Source organism: Corella eumyota, chromosome 3 (assembly GCF_963082875.1).
Source record: "Corella eumyota chromosome 3, kaCorEumy4.1, whole genome shotgun sequence".
NCBI classification, from domain to species: Eukaryota; Metazoa; Chordata; class Ascidiacea; order Phlebobranchia; family Corellidae; genus Corella; species Corella eumyota.
Genome location: NC_137492.1, coordinates 971,063 through 991,469, shown reverse-complemented (window position 1 = coordinate 991,469; position 20,407 = coordinate 971,063). Strand labels below are relative to the sequence as shown.

At 32.0% G+C, this 20,407-nt stretch overlaps 3 protein-coding genes across 3 annotated transcripts; 1 reads left to right on the top strand and 2 right to left on the bottom strand.

Annotated features, from left to right (window-relative positions):
* Positions 1-4,417: 4,417 nt before the first annotated feature.
* Positions 4,418-6,343, bottom strand: LOC145744984 (glutathione S-transferase 1-like). Its single transcript, XM_082562967.1, has 4 exons — positions 6,144-6,343; positions 5,442-5,586; positions 4,973-5,111; positions 4,418-4,908 (listed from the first exon to the last, which is right to left on the bottom strand). Exons 1-4 carry the CDS (start codon positions 6,341-6,343, stop codon positions 4,724-4,726), a joined length of 669 nt encoding a protein of 222 aa, XP_082419093.1. The 3' UTR covers positions 4,418-4,723.
* Positions 6,344-7,350: 1,007 nt separating this feature from the next.
* On the bottom strand, positions 7,351-14,613 carry LOC145744679 (dynein axonemal intermediate chain 3-like). The gene is made up of 19 exons (XM_082562592.1): positions 14,518-14,613; positions 13,846-14,030; positions 13,479-13,632; positions 13,247-13,377; positions 12,839-13,056; positions 12,457-12,573; positions 12,207-12,318; positions 11,960-12,031; positions 11,760-11,891; positions 11,334-11,507; positions 10,879-11,001; positions 10,606-10,737; positions 10,096-10,273; positions 9,647-9,823; positions 9,278-9,408; positions 8,778-8,888; positions 8,362-8,547; positions 7,861-7,980; positions 7,351-7,785 (listed from the first exon to the last, which is right to left on the bottom strand). Exons 1-19 carry the CDS (start codon positions 14,585-14,587, stop codon positions 7,651-7,653), a joined length of 2,658 nt encoding a protein of 885 aa, XP_082418718.1. The 5' UTR covers positions 14,588-14,613; the 3' UTR covers positions 7,351-7,650.
* Positions 14,614-15,744: 1,131 nt separating this feature from the next.
* LOC145744553 (succinyl-CoA:3-ketoacid coenzyme A transferase 1, mitochondrial-like) lies at positions 15,745-20,118 on the top strand. Its single transcript, XM_082562427.1, has 10 exons — positions 15,745-15,839; positions 16,139-16,332; positions 16,494-16,611; positions 17,019-17,186; positions 17,251-17,394; positions 17,718-17,849; positions 18,089-18,301; positions 18,645-18,842; positions 19,324-19,494; positions 19,701-20,118. The coding sequence occupies exons 1-10, from the start codon at positions 15,774-15,776 to the stop codon at positions 19,836-19,838; spliced, it is 1,542 nt and encodes a 513-aa protein (XP_082418553.1). The 5' UTR covers positions 15,745-15,773; the 3' UTR covers positions 19,839-20,118.
* Positions 20,119-20,407: the final 289 nt, after the last annotated feature.

The window sequence follows — 20,407 nt, the reverse complement described above, 5'->3', positions numbered from 1 at the left end:
GTAAAAGTGACATTCATAGGGTCGTAAATCAACTAGTTTATCTAAATCCCTAAAAAATTTAACAACTGTATTCAGGTTGAAGGAGACTTGGGAGCAGATGGTGGTGGCCAACTTACAAGAAGCAATGGTGAACTAACTTGTAACAATTTTACTTTGAAGTTTTTAACCACTCAAGTAAGTGGAGCCGATCAGGATCCTTCCGTCTGTGAGGTTTACTTCGTCATTGAAAACCAACAGGTAATCATTAAATTAATTCTGTACCAACATTTATATATAATGGAGCTTAGTGGGTGATATATTGATATATATTAATGTATGTCCAATTTATAGGCCAACAAAAAAATCAAACTACCATTTGTGGTGTGTGGGTAAATTATTACAGGCAAATATTAGTTGAGAGTTGCAACCATATTACTACAATTAAAATGCCATATATAGGACATCGACTAGCATTTATTAAAATTAAATTTAGAATATCTGTGTTTTTTGGTTAACTTAATATAAGTAATAAACATTCTAAATTACTAAATGACAAATTACATAAAAACCATTACATTTAAAAAAAACCTTAACCTTTTGGACTATAACCTAATTGAATATGTTGTAAATTAAACCAAGTATTCTAGCTCTAACCCTGAATGGCAATTTAAACCACTGCTAATTAACTATATTATATTTAAGTTGTGGAACTCGGTACCTGGCAGGAGTTTTTCTACAATAGGAAGCAATCGTTTGAGCACCAACACAAACCAAGTTGCAACCACTGTAAGAGTCAATGGAAGGCCTAAAAATATACTTATGGGATACATGCTGTTGTCAAGGTTACTTCAAATATTATTTTTTATTATACCTACATGGTATGATATTTTTTTGTTGGAAGGTCGATTGCACGATCTAAACATAGCGTAACAACAGTTACCCCGACCCAGTCTCAAGTGACTTTTGGTAGTTTGAGTAATTATAATTTAAAATTGGTCTTTAGTTTAACTGCTTATGGTTTTTGGCTCACAGAAGTTTATACCGTTTATAGCGACTTACTCAAGGGCGTTACAGCATGAGAGCACTGGGGATTAAACCCACAACCTCATAGTGTAGGAAGTGTTCTCACCACTACACCATGCTGCCAATGTTTCAACAAAATACACTAATTTTTCCATTATAAAGTATAAAAAATTGTTAAATTCATTTTTTGAAAAAAATTAAAGTTTTAAACAATGTTTTATTTGTTTTTAGAACTACTGGTTTAAAAGTAGATGATGATATGGTCCAAAATTCACTTCTTCAAGTTTTAAATTCACTTTCTGATAACCAATGCAAATTACCACCACCTTCTATTCGTGGTATTTATGTTTTTAAATATGTTAACAATACTTTATAATAACACTGACTGTTTGTATTTTTCTATTAATTTATCCTTGATGTGGAAAGGTCAACTTCACAACCTTAACATAGAGTGCCATTAGTTACCCTGACCCAGTCTCAAGTTGATTTTGGCAGTTAAAAATATTATGAATTATATTTGCCCAATAATGAATCTGCTGATTGGTTTTAGCTCAGCAAATGTTGATACCATTGAAAGCTGTGGAATCAAACCCAGGACCCCATGTAGTAAAGTCAAGTGTTTTAATCACTACATTAAAGTTTAAAATATATTTTTAACTCATTTTTTATAATATAACAGACGTTAACTTCTTACACTCTTGTACTCTGCGTGAAACAATAAATGCTTTATGGAAATGTGAGATAATATTTAATAATCCGGTCAAGTATTTTGGACCCAACAGTTGCATGTAAGATTGAATAATAAACATGTTATAATAACTAGTGGTTTTATAATACAATACTTGTCTTTTTTTGTATTTAGCCTTATCCTCGATGTAGGAAGGTCGAATGTACAACTTAAACATAGAGTAACATCAGTTACTCCGACCCAGTCTCGAGTTGACTTTGGCAGTTTGGGATATTATAGAGATTATAATTGCCCGATAATTATGCTGCTGATTAAGTGATGGCTCAGCAGGAGTTTATACTGTTTATAGCGCCTTACTCAAGGGCGCTACAGCATAAGATCAGTGGGGATTGAACCCACGACCTCATGGTGGTGTAGCAAGTGTTATTACCACTACACCACGCTCTTATTCTTTGTGTAAGAAAGTTTAATATAAGACTTAATCATAACTCATTTAAACTTCGCGTTAAGATGTCTGTTAACCCTTTTATATTGGCAGTTTGATGCCAAAGTTTAAAGAAATTGAAATTTATATTATTACAGAGGGACAATGGATTGTCTTTCTAATTGTGTGTCATCAGTTTTAAACAATTGTACAAATAATGGAATGTCAGGATCGCTTGATTTGATTCAAATTAGAGGTTTTAACACACAGGTAAACTAACCTTAAACACACCTTTTTTTAATTAACTTTACTTTAAAATTATTCCATTATTGCCAATTTGATATGTAATGTTTATGTATATTGTTGTCCAATTTTTCATGTTTGGTTCAGGCTGTTAGTGCTGTTATGTAAATGATGTTAATGTGTCTAAAAGTAAGGCATTAACATTATTAACTTGTGTTTCTTGTAAAAATAAAGAGATATTTAAGCTTTTAATCTCACAAAGTCAACCATATCAGAAATCTGGCAAAAATATCATCAAATTTAAGCATAGTCAACAAGTGTCTTTTATGTTTAAAGCTCAAGAATTATGTTATTTCAAATTAGTGATAAAAAAATGTAATTATGATTTTTATTTTCAGTTTTTCCTTGAATCTGCTTCTTATATAAGAAACACAAGTATGCTAGGAAGTGATCCTATCTCAGCATTTTGTCAAACAAATTTATTACTTACTACTACAACTAAATACCCGAGAATGTTGAATGAAATTAGTATTTGTGATTCATTTGCTTCATCTAATCTTCTGTTACATTTCACAAAGTTTTATAACGAGTTTATATGGGCACTGAATAAAGATAATATTTGCAGGTATAAATTAGTTTTTATTTTATATATTTAAGAGTAAACTGTATGGGATGTATGTAATTTACTGTTAGTTGTATTGAATTTTTTTTACATTTATTAAACCCTGATGTAAAAAATTGACTACACGACCTGAACATAAAGTAACATTTGTTACCCCAACCCAGTATAAAGTGCCTTTGGCAGATTTTATTTAATCTAATTGCCCAATAATTAAGCTGCTAATTAGGTGTTGATTTAGAGTTTATACCGTTTATAGTGCCTTACTCAAGGATGCTACAGCTTAAAAGCAGTGGGTTAAATATCAAACAAAGGAATTTATTTCTGTTTATTTATCTCGCCAAAAAAATGTTTACCTTTTTAAGATTTGAAATTATAGTTAACTTCGTGCACTAATGTATTAAAAATTTTTTCGTTATAAAATTTTTTTTCTATAACACTTTTCTAAATGACTTAATTTTTAATATATAAATTAAATACATTTCACAGTGCTTCAAGGTTGATGTTAAGCAGGGTGATCGATCTTCTGGAGAACTCCTGCAACTTGGGAGTTCGTAGCAACATCATGCGCACAGGAGCAAGTCGAGGTTACCTCCAGGAGGTCTTCAATATTGGGATGGAAACTTTAAGAAAATTAACTCCAAGTTCTTGTAATATGCAAGGTAGAATGAAAGTGTACATTGTGATGTTTTATAAAATTAAATATATTTAAATATGTAAGTAAGCTAACATATAAACTTGTTGATATTTTGGGTTTCAATTATGTGTAAACCGATTCTTTGTTTGTATATTCTGATAGGTTTTTTGATATATTTATTGGAAAAGAGTGCTATTGGGTTGTGTTTAAGCTATCCGTTAATGCCAGGATTAAGGGTTAATAGTGTGGCAATGGTATCGTAGTCCGACACCGTGACCGGTTTGCCATAATTCATACATAATAAAGCATAGCATACAAATATATATATATGTCTAATTTTAAGGCCTACAAAAAAAAATTCTGTTTATTGGGATGGGTTAATTATTGCAGGCAAATATGAGTTGGGAGTTGTGACCATATTACCACAACTTAAACCCTGGGGCAGGGTATTAATTAGTTACTAATTGCTTTTAAAAATCTTTCAGTTTTCATAAAAAAAATAAATTAATTTTGTTCTTTATTATTAGATGCTGGTAATACATTTATGTTCAATAACATAGTTAGAACTAACAGGTAAACTTAACAAAATAAATTTTAATATTTCACATCAAATAAAAGTTTATAGTTAAAAAATTAATTAAAATTTTAAACTTACAGGCAAATGAAATGTGATTGCTCTAATGAAAATCAAAATGGTAAGAAAATAAAAATTTCAACAAGATTTTTTTTTATTAAAATTATTTTTTAAACTTTTTTTTTGTTTACAGATGTTCCAGTTATGTGTCGAAGAGAGCCTTAGTGTTTGTTGTTAAATAAGCATGGGTGATATATTTGGTGAGAAGTTTTATACAAAAAGCATGGTGGGTGGAATTGTTAATTTTGTTTAATGTAAAACAAGAAAAAAAAACATTTTCCTAACATATATTTCCTTTTTTGAAGTAAGTTAAAGTATATAAGAATATAGACATTGGAGGCCCCAATGTTTATTAGTAATCTTGTTATAAAGTTAGGGTGAACTATTGGGGCCAAATTGTTAAGTTTTTAAGCTTGGGTTAGGTAGGGGTTAGTACAGGTACCGCCTTCCTCAATGGCGCTATCTCGCGGCTGCATTTATTTCTGCGAGTTTAGTTTTTTCTGATACAATTCGTCCAGCTCACCCATTCCCTGTTTGTGAACTTTGTCGAAATATTTCAAACTCTTCATCGTTTTCACCCATTCTACCGTGCGAGGGTAATCCCCAAAGTTGGAATACCTCGGCAGCTCGAGTTGTAGAATCGGGCCCAACATAAAGAAGTCTGTATGACGTCATAATGTTAGAATTACGTGGTTTATTGTTACGTAAGTTATGACGTCACAAACCTGCTATTGTGAGGTGGTTTGCTGCCATGTAGGTTGTGTTCTTGAGATATTCTTCACAGATATCCAGAACTTTCTTAACCTCGCCGATGTGTTCTTCGTTCGGTTTGACGTCATCGTAAAAACAAACACCGAGGAAGTTCTGTGACGTAATAAAGGGCATTGTTTTATTTAGTCAACTTAAAAATATTTTTTAAAACCTCATTCCGGTCATGGCGTCGGACTACGTGCCAAAAGGTTTAGAGATCGATCCGCACCAATGCCACACTATTTGCCATAGAGCCTAGCGTTTACGGATAGCTTAAACACGTCACACCTGCACACCCTTACCCGATAAAAATATCGAAAACCTATCCCCTTAAGGTGATATGGAAAAAAATGACTTTCTTAACTAAGAAATAGGAGAACAAATAAAGAATAATTAGACCCATACAACAAAGCTATTGTTATTTTAAACAAGGTTTTAACTTACCACATATTTCTGTATAAGATCGTGGCAGGACACACTAACGTACATAACCTGATCAACAATACCTCGTTGTTTGGGGTCTTTCGGGTATAACAAATTGGTATCTCCCTTCTCATAAGCATTGCAGGCGTATTGGGCTATTGCTTGACTGTTAAACAAATGTAACGATGTAAACTCTGTGTTGTTGTGTTATTATTAGATTAACAGAGGGTGGCCCGCTAGCTCCTCGGTCGTAATTTAATTGTTGCAATAGGTTCGCAATTTTTAACCGATATTTGCCCGCGCACTACAAACAGCAGATCTATTTATTTTAAAGAATTTATATTCGACATACAAATATCGTCGACTGAGCTCCATTTTGTAATTAGATTAATAGCGATCGGGTTGGGGACATTACGTGTTATCGGAGAATACTGAGATCTTTAACTATGGCTCACACGTATAAGATATCATTACGCCACTAACAATAATATTTAAAGGGGTATCAACACCACGAAGTCAGCTACTAAACTATGCGAATTACTCTAAATCTTGTTTGTTTTTATTCTTGAAATAAAGGGACAATAAAGCCGTAGGGGTAATGTTATAATTGTATTGGCATTTTTTTTAACTTTCACGAAAATATCAAATTATTAAAAATCGAGTATAGAAAAATTTTCGACGCTCTCAAGTCACAAAAGTTGTGCGAACAATATTTTAACTTACCTTTGATATATGACGTAATCACCATCTGTTAAACACGGAATTGTACCCAGTGGGTTCAAGGCTAAGTAGTCCGGGGTTCGATTCTCACCAGCTACAACATCCACAACTTTAAAATCGATTTTTAAGTCAAGTGCCGCTAACGCCATCCAAGCATTTCGCACTGGTGGACTATCCTCCAAATAATATAAAGTTATTCCCATTTTGACTAAAGTTTAAACTTAATTTACCTTCTTAACTCTATAAATACAAACATATATAAGGTTAATTATGTTTAATTATTATTAAAAACGCCTAATTACTTAAAGTCAAAGGGCGTTGACCAATCGACCTTTACAATCTACCTTTAGTTTACGTTTGCAACTTTTGCTAAAGTATCGGTATTTGCCCGTAGGTCAATTAATTACAAAAAAACTACTTGATTAAAAACATGACGCAAGTTATGTCACAATATGCACTGTTTCCTAATGACGTCAAATGCTCTTAATTGTAGTTAATCACGTTCATTAAATATACAAACTCAGTATTGCAAAATTCGGTCATTTAAACCCGCGTTTCGAGGCATTCTAAATACTTAAAGGAAGTCATGGTGAACTGGTTTTCAAAAATTCGAAATATTTTTACTTTTTGGGCCAACTTTGCGCTTTGTAGAACCTGACTAAAATAACGTTCTGGGTAATTAATGAAAAGTAGTTGTAAAAGATCACGTTTTCAACCTTTCCCGTTGTTTGATCATGATACAAACTGATTAAACGTTTTTCAAACTAAAATATAATTTATTAAAAATATTTAAGTTGTATATCTACCAATAAGTGACAATTTATATGCATACATTAGTAAGCACGTCTACGCCTAGCGCTATTTTGGGTTTCAAACTGATATATAAAATTATTGATTTCGTTTGTAGTCTAAAAATCAATATTTCGTGTGTTGTTACCATATTACGATTGGCAATTGTAATTGTTAAATTTTTTAGAAGTCGCTTTTTAAGGTCACGATACCCCACAAATTTGGGGTATAAGGAAATTAAACAAAAAGGCCTCGTGGTCAGTAAAATTTTGTTTTCGGCAAATGTTTATTCGGTAAAAGTGTGTTTTTTTGTATATATATTTTTATTCCTCGATGTGAAAAAGTCGAATGCGCGACTTAAACATAGAGTAACAACTGTTACTCCGACCCAGTCTCAAGTTGCCTGTGGTAGTTTGGGATATTATAGATTATAATTGCTCAATAATTATACTGCTGATTAAGTGCTGGCTAAGCAGGAGTTTGTACTGTTTATAGCGCCTTACTTAAGGGCGCTACAGCATGAGAGCAGTTGGGATTGAACCAACGACCCCATGTGTGACGTAACTGGTGTTCTTACCACTCTACACCACGCTGCTGGTTGAAATAACAGTCACCCGTTTAACATGCGCGCGCGCTTACGTCTTATATACAACAAAAATAAAATCTGTATTCTCATATATCAACTTTACATAAAAAAACAACAACAAAAAATGCAAAAAGTTTAAATTTCTGGTTTGTCTTCTTCTAATATACCAAGTTGCTGCAGCAATTTCTTCTCCAAAGTTTTGTAAGAATCGAACTCAACTTTGTAGCCCTCCATAACTTCCTCTTCCGTAGGTTGCTCCTCCCCTTTCCCCTGATTGGTTGAAAAATTTTTGATTGACAGTTAGAAAATTATTTAAACAAAATTATGGATAAAATTTCAACTTACAGTTCCTTGTTTTTTCTTATCTGCAGCAGTTTGTCTCTCTTGCTCCCTCGTGTAAGAGCGAGATTCGAAATAATTTAATCTTTTTGTTTCACGATCAAAGTAATTTTTGACCGAATGTTTCTGTGGTTTAAAAAAAAATTGCTTTAACTTGATACAACTTCAGTTATATAAAATACATTACTTTTCGTCGTATTAACAGCTCATAATAATTTAAGTATTTTACAAGAAGTTAAAACACTTGGATTGACTTTATGAGACCTTGATTCAACCCCCACTGTTTCCATTCGATGGTGCTCTTGAGTAAAGTGCCATAAACAGTATGAACTTTTGCCGAAAAAGCAATCAGCAGTTTAATTTTTTGGCAATTATAATCTATAACATCCCAAACTGCCAAAATTAACTTAAGACTGGGTTGGGGTAACTGATGTTAATCTATTTCCAGTTCTTAAAGTCGACTGTTCCACATCTGACGAGTAAATTCTAATAAACTTATCTTTTCACCTCACTGCTTGCAGGCCTCCTTAAATTCCATGGTATCTCCAATATATGAAGTGTTCCAACATTATCACTAACAGCAAGCAGATGTTGTTTCTTTGACACAACCCATGGGGTAACTTGGGTCACCTGGGCAGCTGTGACATTTTGAACTAACAGGGGTTCATGGGTGCGATCTATTAGGTCCCATACCTTGAAATTTGGGGATAAATTATTAGTTAAAACAAGTGAAAATAGGGTAATGTGTTTTTAAGATTTTTAACTTAGAAAAAGGGGTTTTAGAAAAGCTTTTTTTTTTTACTGATACCAAAACCCAGTACCAAATAACAGTTAAACAATTTTAGTTAACAATATGTGATCCCCTTACATAATATCAAGTTTCAGACTTAATGTGTGCTTACTTTGGTAAACAATTAATCTACCTCAATATTTCCATCCTTGGTGCCAAGATAAAACACAGCAGGTCTAGTCATGCTCCAATGTCCAGCAGTGTACAACTTTGCAGCACAACTTGATTGCAATATCGCCCCACTCTGTAGTATACCATAGGGTTTAAACATTAGGTGGTAACCAATATAACTCTTACAAGAATACAATAAACATTGTATATTGTTTTTTTTTAAAGCCAGTAGTGATATTACTGCTATTGTAAGGGGCAAGCAGGGTGGTAGCTTAAGTATATGTATATGGTAAAGACGAAAAAGGTCATGAAGTTATTTGTAATAATAGCACATTGCAAACTATAGGCCTTTAAAGTTACCTATGCAAATGCTAGCAAGTTAAAGTGTATTTTAGTAAAAAAGCTTTGTATAATATAATATGTATAATATACTGGGTATCAAATTATATACCAAAATGTTACTTAAACTGGTATAGTATATATGACAAGTTTTGTAATCCCCCACATACGAAGGACACTTACAGTTACACCCTCCTTCCAAATAGAGAAAGTCCATCCTCCCACACTGAGCATAACATCGTTGAAAAACGGATTTCTTTGCAGAGTGTTCACTGGTCCATCATGGGGAGCTACACACCACGAAGGTTTTGGGACTAAAAACAAGATATTGAAATTAAATTTAAAGTGCTTACCAACAACAAGTACTTACTATTTCTTATACAAAAAGTGTTTACTGCCTAAAAACAAGTACTTACTATTTCTTATACAAAAAGTGTTTACTGCCTAAAAACAAGTACTTACTATCATCATACAAAAAGTGTTAACTGCTAAAAAACAAGTCCTTACTATTTCTTATACAAAAAGTGTTTACTACCCCAATAAAGTACTTACCGTTAGCTTTTCCTGTCTCGTTATCTTTCTCGAGTTTAAAGTCAGCATACACAACTTCCCCATCTTCTGTCCCGATGAAATATTTGGTGCTAACCATGTCCAGAACTTTTTGGTTCTTACCAGAAGGAACCTTGGCTAACCCTGGTCCATCTTTCTTTACTTGCTCAGGGATAGGAACTGGAATAAAAAAGGGATTTCAATATAAGATAGATTTTTGTGTAAACTAACATTTTAAGGCATATTTTTTGTTGGGTTTTTAATACAAAAATTTAATTTACAAACAACTAATTAATAAATTTAATAAGTAGATGTATATAATCTTGTCTAAAAAACTATTTAACAGGTTTGGAAAACTGTTTTCTTCTGTTTTTATTACTCTAATATATTTTTTTAAATTTTGTCTTTAAAATGGTATTGATAACCATAAGTAAAAAACTCTACACACTTACCATGATCTCTAACTCCTTGCCTCTCAGGTAAGCTAACTTTAATAGGACTATAATCCCCACTGCTGTCCATCTTGGCCATGGTTAACTTTAACAATGGTTTCCATGTTAAATCCAAATGTTTAAACACCTGGGAAACACCATATGGAGTTGCTGCAGCAGCTGCTTTGTCCTGGGCTTGCTGAGAAAATAACAAAAGTTTTACTAAAGTGTGTATATATTTTTTGTATGGGAAGTCGACTTCATGACCTAACCAAAGAGTAACATCAGTTACCCCACCCAGTCTCGAATTGATTATGGCAGTTTAAAATATTATAGATTATAATTTCCGATAATGAAGCTGTTGATTAGGTGTGCTTTGGCAGGAGTTCATACCGTTTATAGAGCTTACTTAAAGAGCGCTACAGCTTGAGAGCAGTAAGATTCAAACCCAGGACCTCATATAGTGAAGCCAAGTGTTCTGACCACTACACCATGCTGCATATACGTCCTATAAAAAAATAATCTATTTACCTGTTCCTTAGCTGTAATAGTAACCTTGGGAGCTCTTATGTCCCAAATCATCACATTTCCATCAACCCCTGTTGTTATTATCTGGTTGCACTCACAAGTCTTGTTCTCAACTGGGGAACCAAATCTGTTAAACTGAAACAAAGAGTTTGAAAGAATTTTAAAAATTTTGATATTTTAAAATCTATTATTTTCTGTTTAAATTTTGTTAATGCAGTTTAGCTTTAAAAAAAATTTTTTTCATTACTAAGTTATCCAAAATTATTTAATTGTTACCTCATAATGGTCTGCAATCCATTTCACTGATGTCACAATACTCCGATGACTATTTTCTATCGCAGACACTGCGCAATATCGAACCGATGGAGTCTCAGGTTGTACTTCTTCACCAAACATGGCCTGTATATAAAGATTATGAGTTAAGTTACCATTTTAATTGTTATTATATGGTTGCAGCTAAGATATGTCAGTGGTTATTTACTTGTGCACCACTTACGGTAGTTTTATTTATTTTGTAGACCTATAAATTGGACGTACATTGATGTATTGTTCACTAAGCTCCATTCTATATAGATTTTTTATACAAAGGTTCAATACGAAAACTATTCCTAATTAGATTATTTATAAAAAATTAGACTGATTTTCTATGAAAGATTAGTCAGTATTTTATCACCCTACATATTTAAATCAACATCTGAAATAACCTGAGTAATTAAGCACGTAGCACTTACTGTTTTCTTATGGTGCGGTTTAGAATGACTGCCCTTACTACTAGTTAATTTTTCAACATAGTCTGTAATATCCCATAGCACAAGCTGGCCATTAATACAACCTCCTGCCACTATGTTTGGGTTGGATGGACAGAATTGAAATGTTGTGATATCATCTGGGCCTTCTAGTAATAACTAAATAGCAATAAGAATATTTACGTAAGTACAAATATATTTATAGTTAAAGTGTGGTTTTAAATGCTTTCTGTAGTAGCAGTATAAACTCGGATAATAAGACATTGTAAGTTATTACTCACATTTACCTTAAAATAGTTACTACAACAATTAGATCGCCACCACCAACAAAAAATGTAAACCTACATATCTGTATTTGAATTTAGTTTTCTATGTAAGTTTAAATTCATAAAACTTTAAAATTAAACTTACTTGAGGGTGAATTGGATCGGAAAAACTCCAAACCAGAATAAGAGAAGGTGTCATCAGAAGTCGATTTGCATTGTCGATTCTCTCATCAAAAGTTAAACGCTCGCTTACTGAGACTGCCATTAATCCCTTGATCTGTAAGAGTAATTAATGTTTAACAGACAAGGTTGAAAAGGTGCTAAAATGCATTGAAATATATTTACCTGTGGATGCCAGTCCACACAGGTAACAGTTTTGTCTTTGCTGTATTGCAGGTCAGTGAATGATTGGTATTCCTGCAGAAAATAAGAATTAGAATTAAGGACTAAATTAAGAAAATATTCTTGAACAAGAGCTATATCAATCTACACATTTGAATTGTAAACATTATTTTTGTCTAACTTATATTTTTTAAGCTTTTGCATTTGCAAATTATTATGGAAAATTTAAAGTCTTCCGCCATGTTTTTACCTTGAGATGACTGTCAGATTTGCTTCCAAAATTAGTGTCTTCTTCACCCAATACCTTCCAATCATCAAAGAAAACGTCCATAATTACATTCTGTTGCAACGCTATCTCAAATCTGTTGGGATTGTAAGAAATTAATTAATAAAAAAAAGAATAAAATACAGTTCAGAAATTAGAAGTAAGATAATAAGTAGTTCTATGACATTAAAGCTGACCTAAATGCTCCTTAAATGCAAAATAAACAATTTTTTACCTTGGCACTGCGTTTTTAACAAATTCCTCATATTCTTCTGTGTTTTGTGCAGCTGTTGATTCCTCTTTAGTTAAAGTTCGGGCTTCATATTGAACAGATGCATTTACTGGATGTTTCCTAGAAGATAATTATATTAAAATGTTAATTTCACTAAGCATGTATGATAAAGAAAGGTGTATAACTTTAATAAAGTTGGTTTAAATGCAGTTGTAAATGATTCAGTATAAGGAATGTAATTAAATTAAGTTAAAATCTGATGTTATGCATAATACATTTACAATTAAAAACTGTAGGCTCTTAAACATTGAGCAATGGAATTTTGTTCAAGTTTCAATTTTAAAAGCCATTCTTATAATAAGGGTAATCACAATGTATTACTTACCAATCAGTTTGTGAAGTGCCATCTGTATATTCAGGAACGGCCTGCACTGCTATATCCAACTCTTTTTTCTTGATTGTAAAGTTCTTGTCAGAATACGAAGCACATGATAAATAAGATGCTGATAAACCTTGGTCAACTGAGGCTGGGTCGGAATCTCGATCTTCAAACTTACAAGGGGCCCCAAATTCTCTACGCACTCTAGATGCTCGAAATTGAATCTAATTAGTAAAGAAATTAGTTACACTATATATACAGTAAATGAGTTGTGAAGTGAAATATTTTGGATACAATATCCATTGGTTTTTATATTATAGAAAGTTTAATGGAAATCATCAGATAAACTAAATTAAATCAAGTTTTGGTTGTCAAAAGTACATCAAAAAGAGATTACAATAAAAGATGTGTAACCTTTGGTCTTGTGTCCACTATCATTTCATCCTCTACTTCAACCTGACTTCCTTGTGGAATCCAATCTTTTGGTTCAGGAGGTTTGTACGTGTAAACTTTCTCTTCTTCTGGCTCTGGAGTTTTGCCTGCCCCTAGTAGTTTAAAAGCTGTGTTAGTAAAAAATAGCAAAGTATCGTTTTAGTACAGATAGAAAATATGAGTGTAATTTGGCTAAGATATAGATATCTCTTACCACTCCCTGCTCTTCCTTCTCCCTCTCCTTCTTCTCCCACTCCTCCTGGAAAAAGGAGTCTGTTCTTAGCATCTTCTGTAATGCACAGGTAAAAGTTTTGACCATATTGAAAGTCAGGGTCATAACAAATCAGAAGCTCTTCACCCGGGTAATCCTAAGATGATAAATAGTTGATTTATATTAAAAGTCTTTAAAATTAACCAAATGTGAGTATGTCATGTTGTTTAGTTTATTTTTAAAATTTGTTGAAACCTTCATAGACTATTTATAAAATGATACAGCTTTTGTTGTTAATAGAAAGTGTTAATTTACCTCAAATGGCTTAATTTTATTAGCTTTATAATGTTATAACACATTATTTACTTACAATAACAATTTGTTTAACAGGATGAAAATCCGAAATAGCAGCTCTCATTCTCATATCAGCGATGATATCTTCTTTTTTAATAAGTTTGTGTGGGTTGTCTTCAGTGACATGCTCATCACAGACACTTTGAAATATTTCTTGTGACTTTGTTGCCATAAATAATGGGACAATATCACTGGGAGGTCCTTAAAAAGGCAATTGATTACATTAAAGTTATCTATGCATCTCATGATTATTTAAATAAATTTAACCTTTTTTTAATTGTTTATTTAACCCTTACATTAAAAACTAAATCCTCTTAATTTCTGACATTATCTTAACAAGACTTGATATTAAAACCTAATAGTTCTTAATATTTATTGCTGACCATTTGCCTTTGATTCTTTTGACTTTGCTGTACTAGCTGGGGGTGGAGTCGGTGTCCTTGCTAAATAATAACTGAACTATGACTGTGTACAAAACTAACCTTGGTTATACTACAATTTAAACAGTAAAAATGAATTTTCACTAATAAATTAACTTTTAATTATTAAGAAACAAATACATTTCTGCTTTTTCTTTCCTCCTTTTGGGCTTTTCTTACCCTTTGGACTCTTCCTACCTAAATATGGATATTTTATTAAAAAAGAAAAGTTTTAAAGTGTTTGTAATTATTAAAAAATAAAAATTCACCTTTGTCTTTTTTGTCAGCTTTCGGACTCTTTTTCCTCGCTCCAGAAGGGGTCGGTGGTTTATCCGACATTGTCTTTTATTTATAAAAATATATCTAAAAAAATAAAAGCTTTACATAAATTTATACTGACGTTTGATGCTACATGCTCTTGGTTTAATTCCCAGCAAGGGTAATTTTTAAAGCAACTCTTTTTTACCAAAAAAAGCTTTAAATATTGCAATAACTAATTAAAAATTTATGTTTGAAAATATTGTAAATTAACAGATCAAGTATTCATAACAACTATCTGACTATAATGTTTTGTTTTTTTGTATATATCTTTATCCTCAATGTGGGAAAGTCGAATGCGCGACTTAAACATAGAGTGACATAAGTTACTCCGACCCAGTCTCGAGTTGCCTGTGGCAGTTTGGAATATTATAGATTATAATTGCCCGGTAATTATGCTGCTGATTAAGTGCTGGCTCAGCAGGAGTTTATAGCGCCTTACTCAAGGGCGCTACAGCATGAGATCAGTGGGGATTGAACACACGACCTCATGTGTGGTGTAGCAAGTGTTCTTACCACTACACCACGCTGCCGGCTCAAAAAAAATCTACAGTATGGGTCAATAAATTGTGTTGTACGAATACAAAAAACAATTTTATTACCACAAATATATATATTATTTATTACTGGCAGTAGTAAATTTATAATTTAAATTGGTTTAACTTACCTTAGGCCAAAAAATTTAATTCTTTTAAAAAAGTAAATAAAAAAGTTGTCGTTACTAAGGAAGCCAGTGTTGTCGTGAAATTTCTTGAAATTGCAGTTTTTAATTTTTATTTACAAAATATTTGACAATTTTTGAAATATTTTAGTGAGTATTTGTACTATTTTTTAAATTTATTTCTTAAAATAATTTTACTCTTATTAGTAATTGCTATTTTAATATCATTAAACATATTTTTAGAGGGGAGGTACCTAAATCCTACGTTTTGATTGGTTAAAAATTGGATGATTGACACGCTTTATCAAAAACATGAAAAAACTTTAATGTTAACAAAATAGTTTTGTTTTTATCACGTTTTTAGTAAAAACAAACAAAATATGCTGTAAATATTAAGGAAATGATGAGCTTACTAATGCGTATTTTGTGGGGTAAAACTATGCTAGCCTATAAGGAAATTACGTAATCTTACAATTGGTGTCAGGCTGCAAAACGTTATTGCATATAATTTTTTTTTAGGTTGAATAGATAATATAATAATTTAAAATGCACGTAAAAAACTTTAGTTTTCTTTGTCGAAAAATTGCTGGAATAAATTCATCTATTTATAAGGTAAGAACTAAATAATTAAATTTACCTATTTTGCTGCTGATTAAGTGCTGGCTTAGCAGAAGTTTATATCGTTTAAAGCGCCTTACTTAAGGGCGCTACAGCATGAGAGCAGTGGGGATTTAACCCACGACCTTATGGTGGTGTAGCAAGTGTTCTTACCACTACACCACGCTGCCGGTCGTTAATATGACCATATAATAACTATTGAATCTAAAGCCCTTTTTGATCCTCTTTAGTTAAGGTTTCATTATGTTTTTACGACATTACTTTACAATTATTACATAATTATTTTTATAAAGACATGCCGATTTTCAACGAGTAGTTTACGCAATGCTGAGTTTTTTACAAATGTTGACGATGCAGTGAAGGATGTAAAAGATGGAAATAAATTATTAGTTGGAGGTTTTGGACTTTGCGGAATTCCAGAGAACTTGATTCAAGGTTTGTTGAGGAATGGAAGCAAGGATCTGGTTGTCGTTAGCAACAATGCTGGGTAAAAAAAAAGAAAAACGAATTTGAAGTTGCATTGTATAAAAAGTTTAAAAATATGTTTTATAAAAATATTTTGAATACATAAATGTAGGATTTTAAATTTTACATGGGTTTAATATTTTTAAAATAATTATTTTAGTAATTCTCTTATTTTGTTGGCAGAGTTGATGATTTTGGGCTTGGTTTATTATTGGCAAAGAAACAAATTCGACGAATGATTTCATCTTATGTTGGGGAAAATGCTGAGTTTGAGCGACAATATTTATCAGGAGAACTTGAGGTTTGGATTTATTTATAGAGTAGTTATTGATACCAACAGCGTGATGTAGTGGTCAGAACACTTGGCTTTACTACATAAGGCCATGAGTTTTAATAAAAGCTCTCATGCTGTAGTGCATTTGAGTAAGACGCTATAAACGGTGTAAACTTGTGCTGAGCCAATACCTAATTAGCAGCTTAATTAAGGGCAATTATAATTTATATTATTCTAAACTGACAAAGGCAACTCGAGACTGGGTCAATTTAACTAATGTTACTCTATGTTTATATTTTAAAGTCAACATCTTATAAAGAATAAATAAATATATAAAAAAAATTATATATATATACTTTGAGTACATGTTGTATTATTATAAAAGAAAAAATGTTAAACATTTTTCTACTTTAAAAATCAATTTAATTTTCCAGGTTGAGTTAACACCACAAGGAACCCTGGCAGAGAGAATAAGAGCCGGGGGAGCAGGAATCCCAGCTTTCTTTACCCCTACAGCATATGGGACCCTTATTCATGAAGGGGGGGCACCTATTAAGTATGGGGGTAATGGTGAGATTGAGATAGCAAGCGAGAAAAGAGAGGTACAAGTTAGGTTGTAATTTTTTTTTAATTAATTCAATAAATTTAACTTTTTTTTTTTGAAAGTCAAGAAAGTTTAATGGTCAGAATTATGTGATGGAGGAAAGTATAACGGGAGATTTTGCTCTCATTAAGGCCTGGAAAGCTGACAAAGCTGGAAATCTTATTTTTAGAAAAACTGCACGAAACTTTAATCCTCCAATGTGTAAAGTAAGTTAAGTTGTATTTTAAAGCGATAACAATAAAATATACATGAACAAAAAAATTAAGTGGATCAAATGTATTAAGTGTATTCTAAATTGATGAAGGTTTGGGTTAAGGATTAAGTCATTTGATTCTTTCATTCCATTCTATCCCAGTCTATTTTATATGTATCTTTTTTAAAGTATTATTGTGTGTATGAATTGCATGTAAAATTGGGTATATGAAATAGATGCAACTAGCTCAGATAAAAAACTGTTAAAAGTGTTTTTTGTTAATTTGTAGAGTATTTTTTTAAAGGATTTTGTAAATTTCTTGTTTATTTATTCTAGGCAGCAAAAACCACAATAGTAGAAGTAGAAGAAATTGTTGAGAATGGGGAAATATCTCCAGAGAATGTTCACATACCCGGTGTGTTTGTACAAAGAGTTATTAAATGTGATCACTTTGAGAAAAGAATTGAGGTAGAGAGATATTTTAATGTTTGTTTAAAATCTGTGAAACAATTAATGACAATTATGTTTATTTTTGATCATATAAAGTAGGCTTACTAAGTCTTATAAAAAATATAATATATCCATTTTTCAATTGTCTGTTTTTTTAACATTTTGATTTGTTGTTAGACTTAACTACATTGCATTGTACACTTATTGCTAATATTTTATATTCAACTCTGTAGTGTATCTTAAGTTAATTTTTTCAGAGACTTTCATTGTACAAAGAACCAGATACAAGCAACACTAAATCAGCTTCACCTGGAGCTCAAATGAGAGAGAGAATTATAAAGAGGGCAGCATTGGAGTTTAAGGATGGGATGTATGCCAACCTGGGGATAGGGATGCCCATGCTTGCCAGTAATTATATCAAGGAAGGGGTTAATGTAACATTGCAAAGTGAAAATGGAGTCATTGGTTTAGTAAGTTTTTTATTTTCGTTTATCTTTCATGTAAAACAATCTACTTTACAACCTAAAACATATGTTTGTATTTGTGAATATTGCTGTGAACCAGTCTTGAGTTGCCTTACACAGTAAGGGTTGTTATTATATTAATATATGTTATACCTTACTACAAGAGTGCCACATCATGTAGGCAGTTGGAATTAAACTTATGATTTCATGTTGTTACGCCAACCACAACACCATGTCGCTGGTTTATTTGCTTATAGTATATAACATTGCTTAAACAATGACATTGTATTTGACATCTTACTTTTAGTTTAAAAAGGTGCTTAACAAGTCTAAATACGTTTTTATAAAGGGTCCCTTTCCTCGTAAGGAAGAAGTGGATGCTGACCTAATAAATGCCGGCAAGGAAACCGTCACAATTGTGCCAGGAGCCTCGTTTTTCTCAAGTGATGACAGTTTTGGAATGATTAGAGGTGGTCACATTGATCTTACTGTGTTGGGTGGAATGCAAGTTTCTAAGTTTGGAGATTTAGCTAACTGGATGATACCCGTAAGTTGTCCACACCAAAGTGTTTTAATTACTTTAATTTTATGTGAAATATTTTTATTTATTTGTATATACATTTATTCCTAATATGGGATGGTCAACTTTACAACCTAAACATAGAGTAACATCAGTTACCTTGACCCAGTCCCAAGTTGGCTTTGGCAGTTTGTGATACTATAATTTATTATTGCTTGATAATTAAACTGCAAATGAAGAGTTAATTCAGCAGGATGTCATATTGTTTATAGCGCCTTTCTCAAGAGTGCTACAGCATAAGAGCAGTGGTGATTGAACACAGGACCTTCTGTAGTATAGCCAGGTCTTTTGACCACTACACCTAACTTTGTTTAATTGTTTATTAATATAATGACTCTAGAGAATTTGTAATTTTGGTAGACTATAATATTAAAAGAAAGAAGTGAATGTGAATACCATTACCCACTGCATCTGCTTTTCTATAACTAATCCCCAATATAATCTACAGGGTAAAATGGTTAAGGGAATGGGTGGAGCAATGGATTTGGTTGGGAGCCAGGGAACCAAGGTTGTCGTGACGATGGAGCATTGTGCTAAGGGAGGAAAACATAAAATCTTGGATAATTGTAATTTGCCATTGACAGGGAAGCAGTGTGTTGATACAATTATCACTGAAAAGGTTTGGATTTTGTTGTTGGTATTCTGTATATGGTAAAATTTTAGGAGTTTTTGTAAAGAGTTTAATATAACTGCTTTTATTGCATTTGGGTTAAGATTACTTTAAATTTAGGTTGTAAAGAAAATTATGAAAAAGAATTAATAGAAATTTATATGAAAATAAAATGCAATACATTTAAATTTTATTTATACTAAATTTTTTTTTAGTGTGTGTTTAACATAGACCGAACAAAAGGTTTAATTTTGGCTGAGGTAGCTGAAGGTCTTACTGTTCAAGATATTAAAGATTCAACTGGTTGTGATTTTGAGGTGTCACCTGATCTTAAAACCATGCCACTTGAGTAGGAACTGCCCTTACCCTGACAGCCTGTTTTTACTAATTTAATCTAAGACTTTGTTTTTCAATGAAATTTGACCTATTTTTTTGAAGTTTTTTTATGATCTGAACAAACTTATTTATTATTAATTTGTTTTAAACTTCAGTACGCTTTGTGTTTTTATAAATCTACACAACACCTTATTTTTAAGAGTTTATATCATGTTTTTAGCCATGGAAGTTTCCTTCTTATTGTTGGTTTTATTCATTACCTTATACTGTACAGTTTGCGAAGAATAAATATCTTGTTTATTTAATTTGCTGGGAATACATAAGATAATATATACTAGATTAATTTTAATTTAATAAAAACTTTAAAAGTTAAAGTTGACTGTGCAGAAATTTCTTTTTAAAAGTTTAAATAGGTACATTGAACTTTTGATACTAAATAACCAAAAATGTGTTTTTGGTTATCCGCTAGACGACGCTGCGGAGTATATTCGTGTTTTGTATAGGTTTAGTTAAGCCTTTTTTGCGCTTTAAGCTAGGTTATGCTATGTAAAAAGTCAGTTAAGGTTATATATAAGCGAGACTGGTT

Coding starts and splice junctions, on each gene's coding strand:
- LOC145744984 (XM_082562967.1), bottom strand. CDS start 6,343: ATGGGAATAACTTTATATTATTTGGAGGATAGTCCACCAGTGCGAAAT. Junction 5,587..6,143: donor GATTACGTCATATATCAAAG/GTAAGTTAAAAT, acceptor TTTGTTTAACAG/TCAAGCAATAGCCCAATACG. Junction 5,112..5,441: donor ATCTTATACAGAAATATGTG/GTAAGTTAAAAC, acceptor ATTACGTCACAG/AACTTCCTCGGTGTTTGTTT.
- LOC145744553 (XM_082562427.1), top strand. CDS start 15,774: ATGCACGTAAAAAACTTTAGTTTTCTTTGTCGAAAAATTGCTGGAATA. Junction 17,395..17,717: donor TTAATCCTCCAATGTGTAAA/GTAAGTTAAGTT, acceptor TATTTATTCTAG/GCAGCAAAAACCACAATAGT. Junction 18,302..18,644: donor AAAATGGAGTCATTGGTTTA/GTAAGTTTTTTA, acceptor GTTTTTATAAAG/GGTCCCTTTCCTCGTAAGGA.
- LOC145744679 (XM_082562592.1), bottom strand. CDS start 14,587: ATGTCGGATAAACCACCGACCCCTTCTGGAGCGAGGAAAAAGAGTCCG. Junction 11,002..11,333: donor AACCGCACCATAAGAAAACA/GTAAGTGCTACG, acceptor CTTTATATACAG/GCCATGTTTGGTGAAGAAGT. Junction 9,824..10,095: donor GCAAGGAGTTAGAGATCATG/GTAAGTGTGTAG, acceptor TTTTTATTCCAG/TTCCTATCCCTGAGCAAGTA.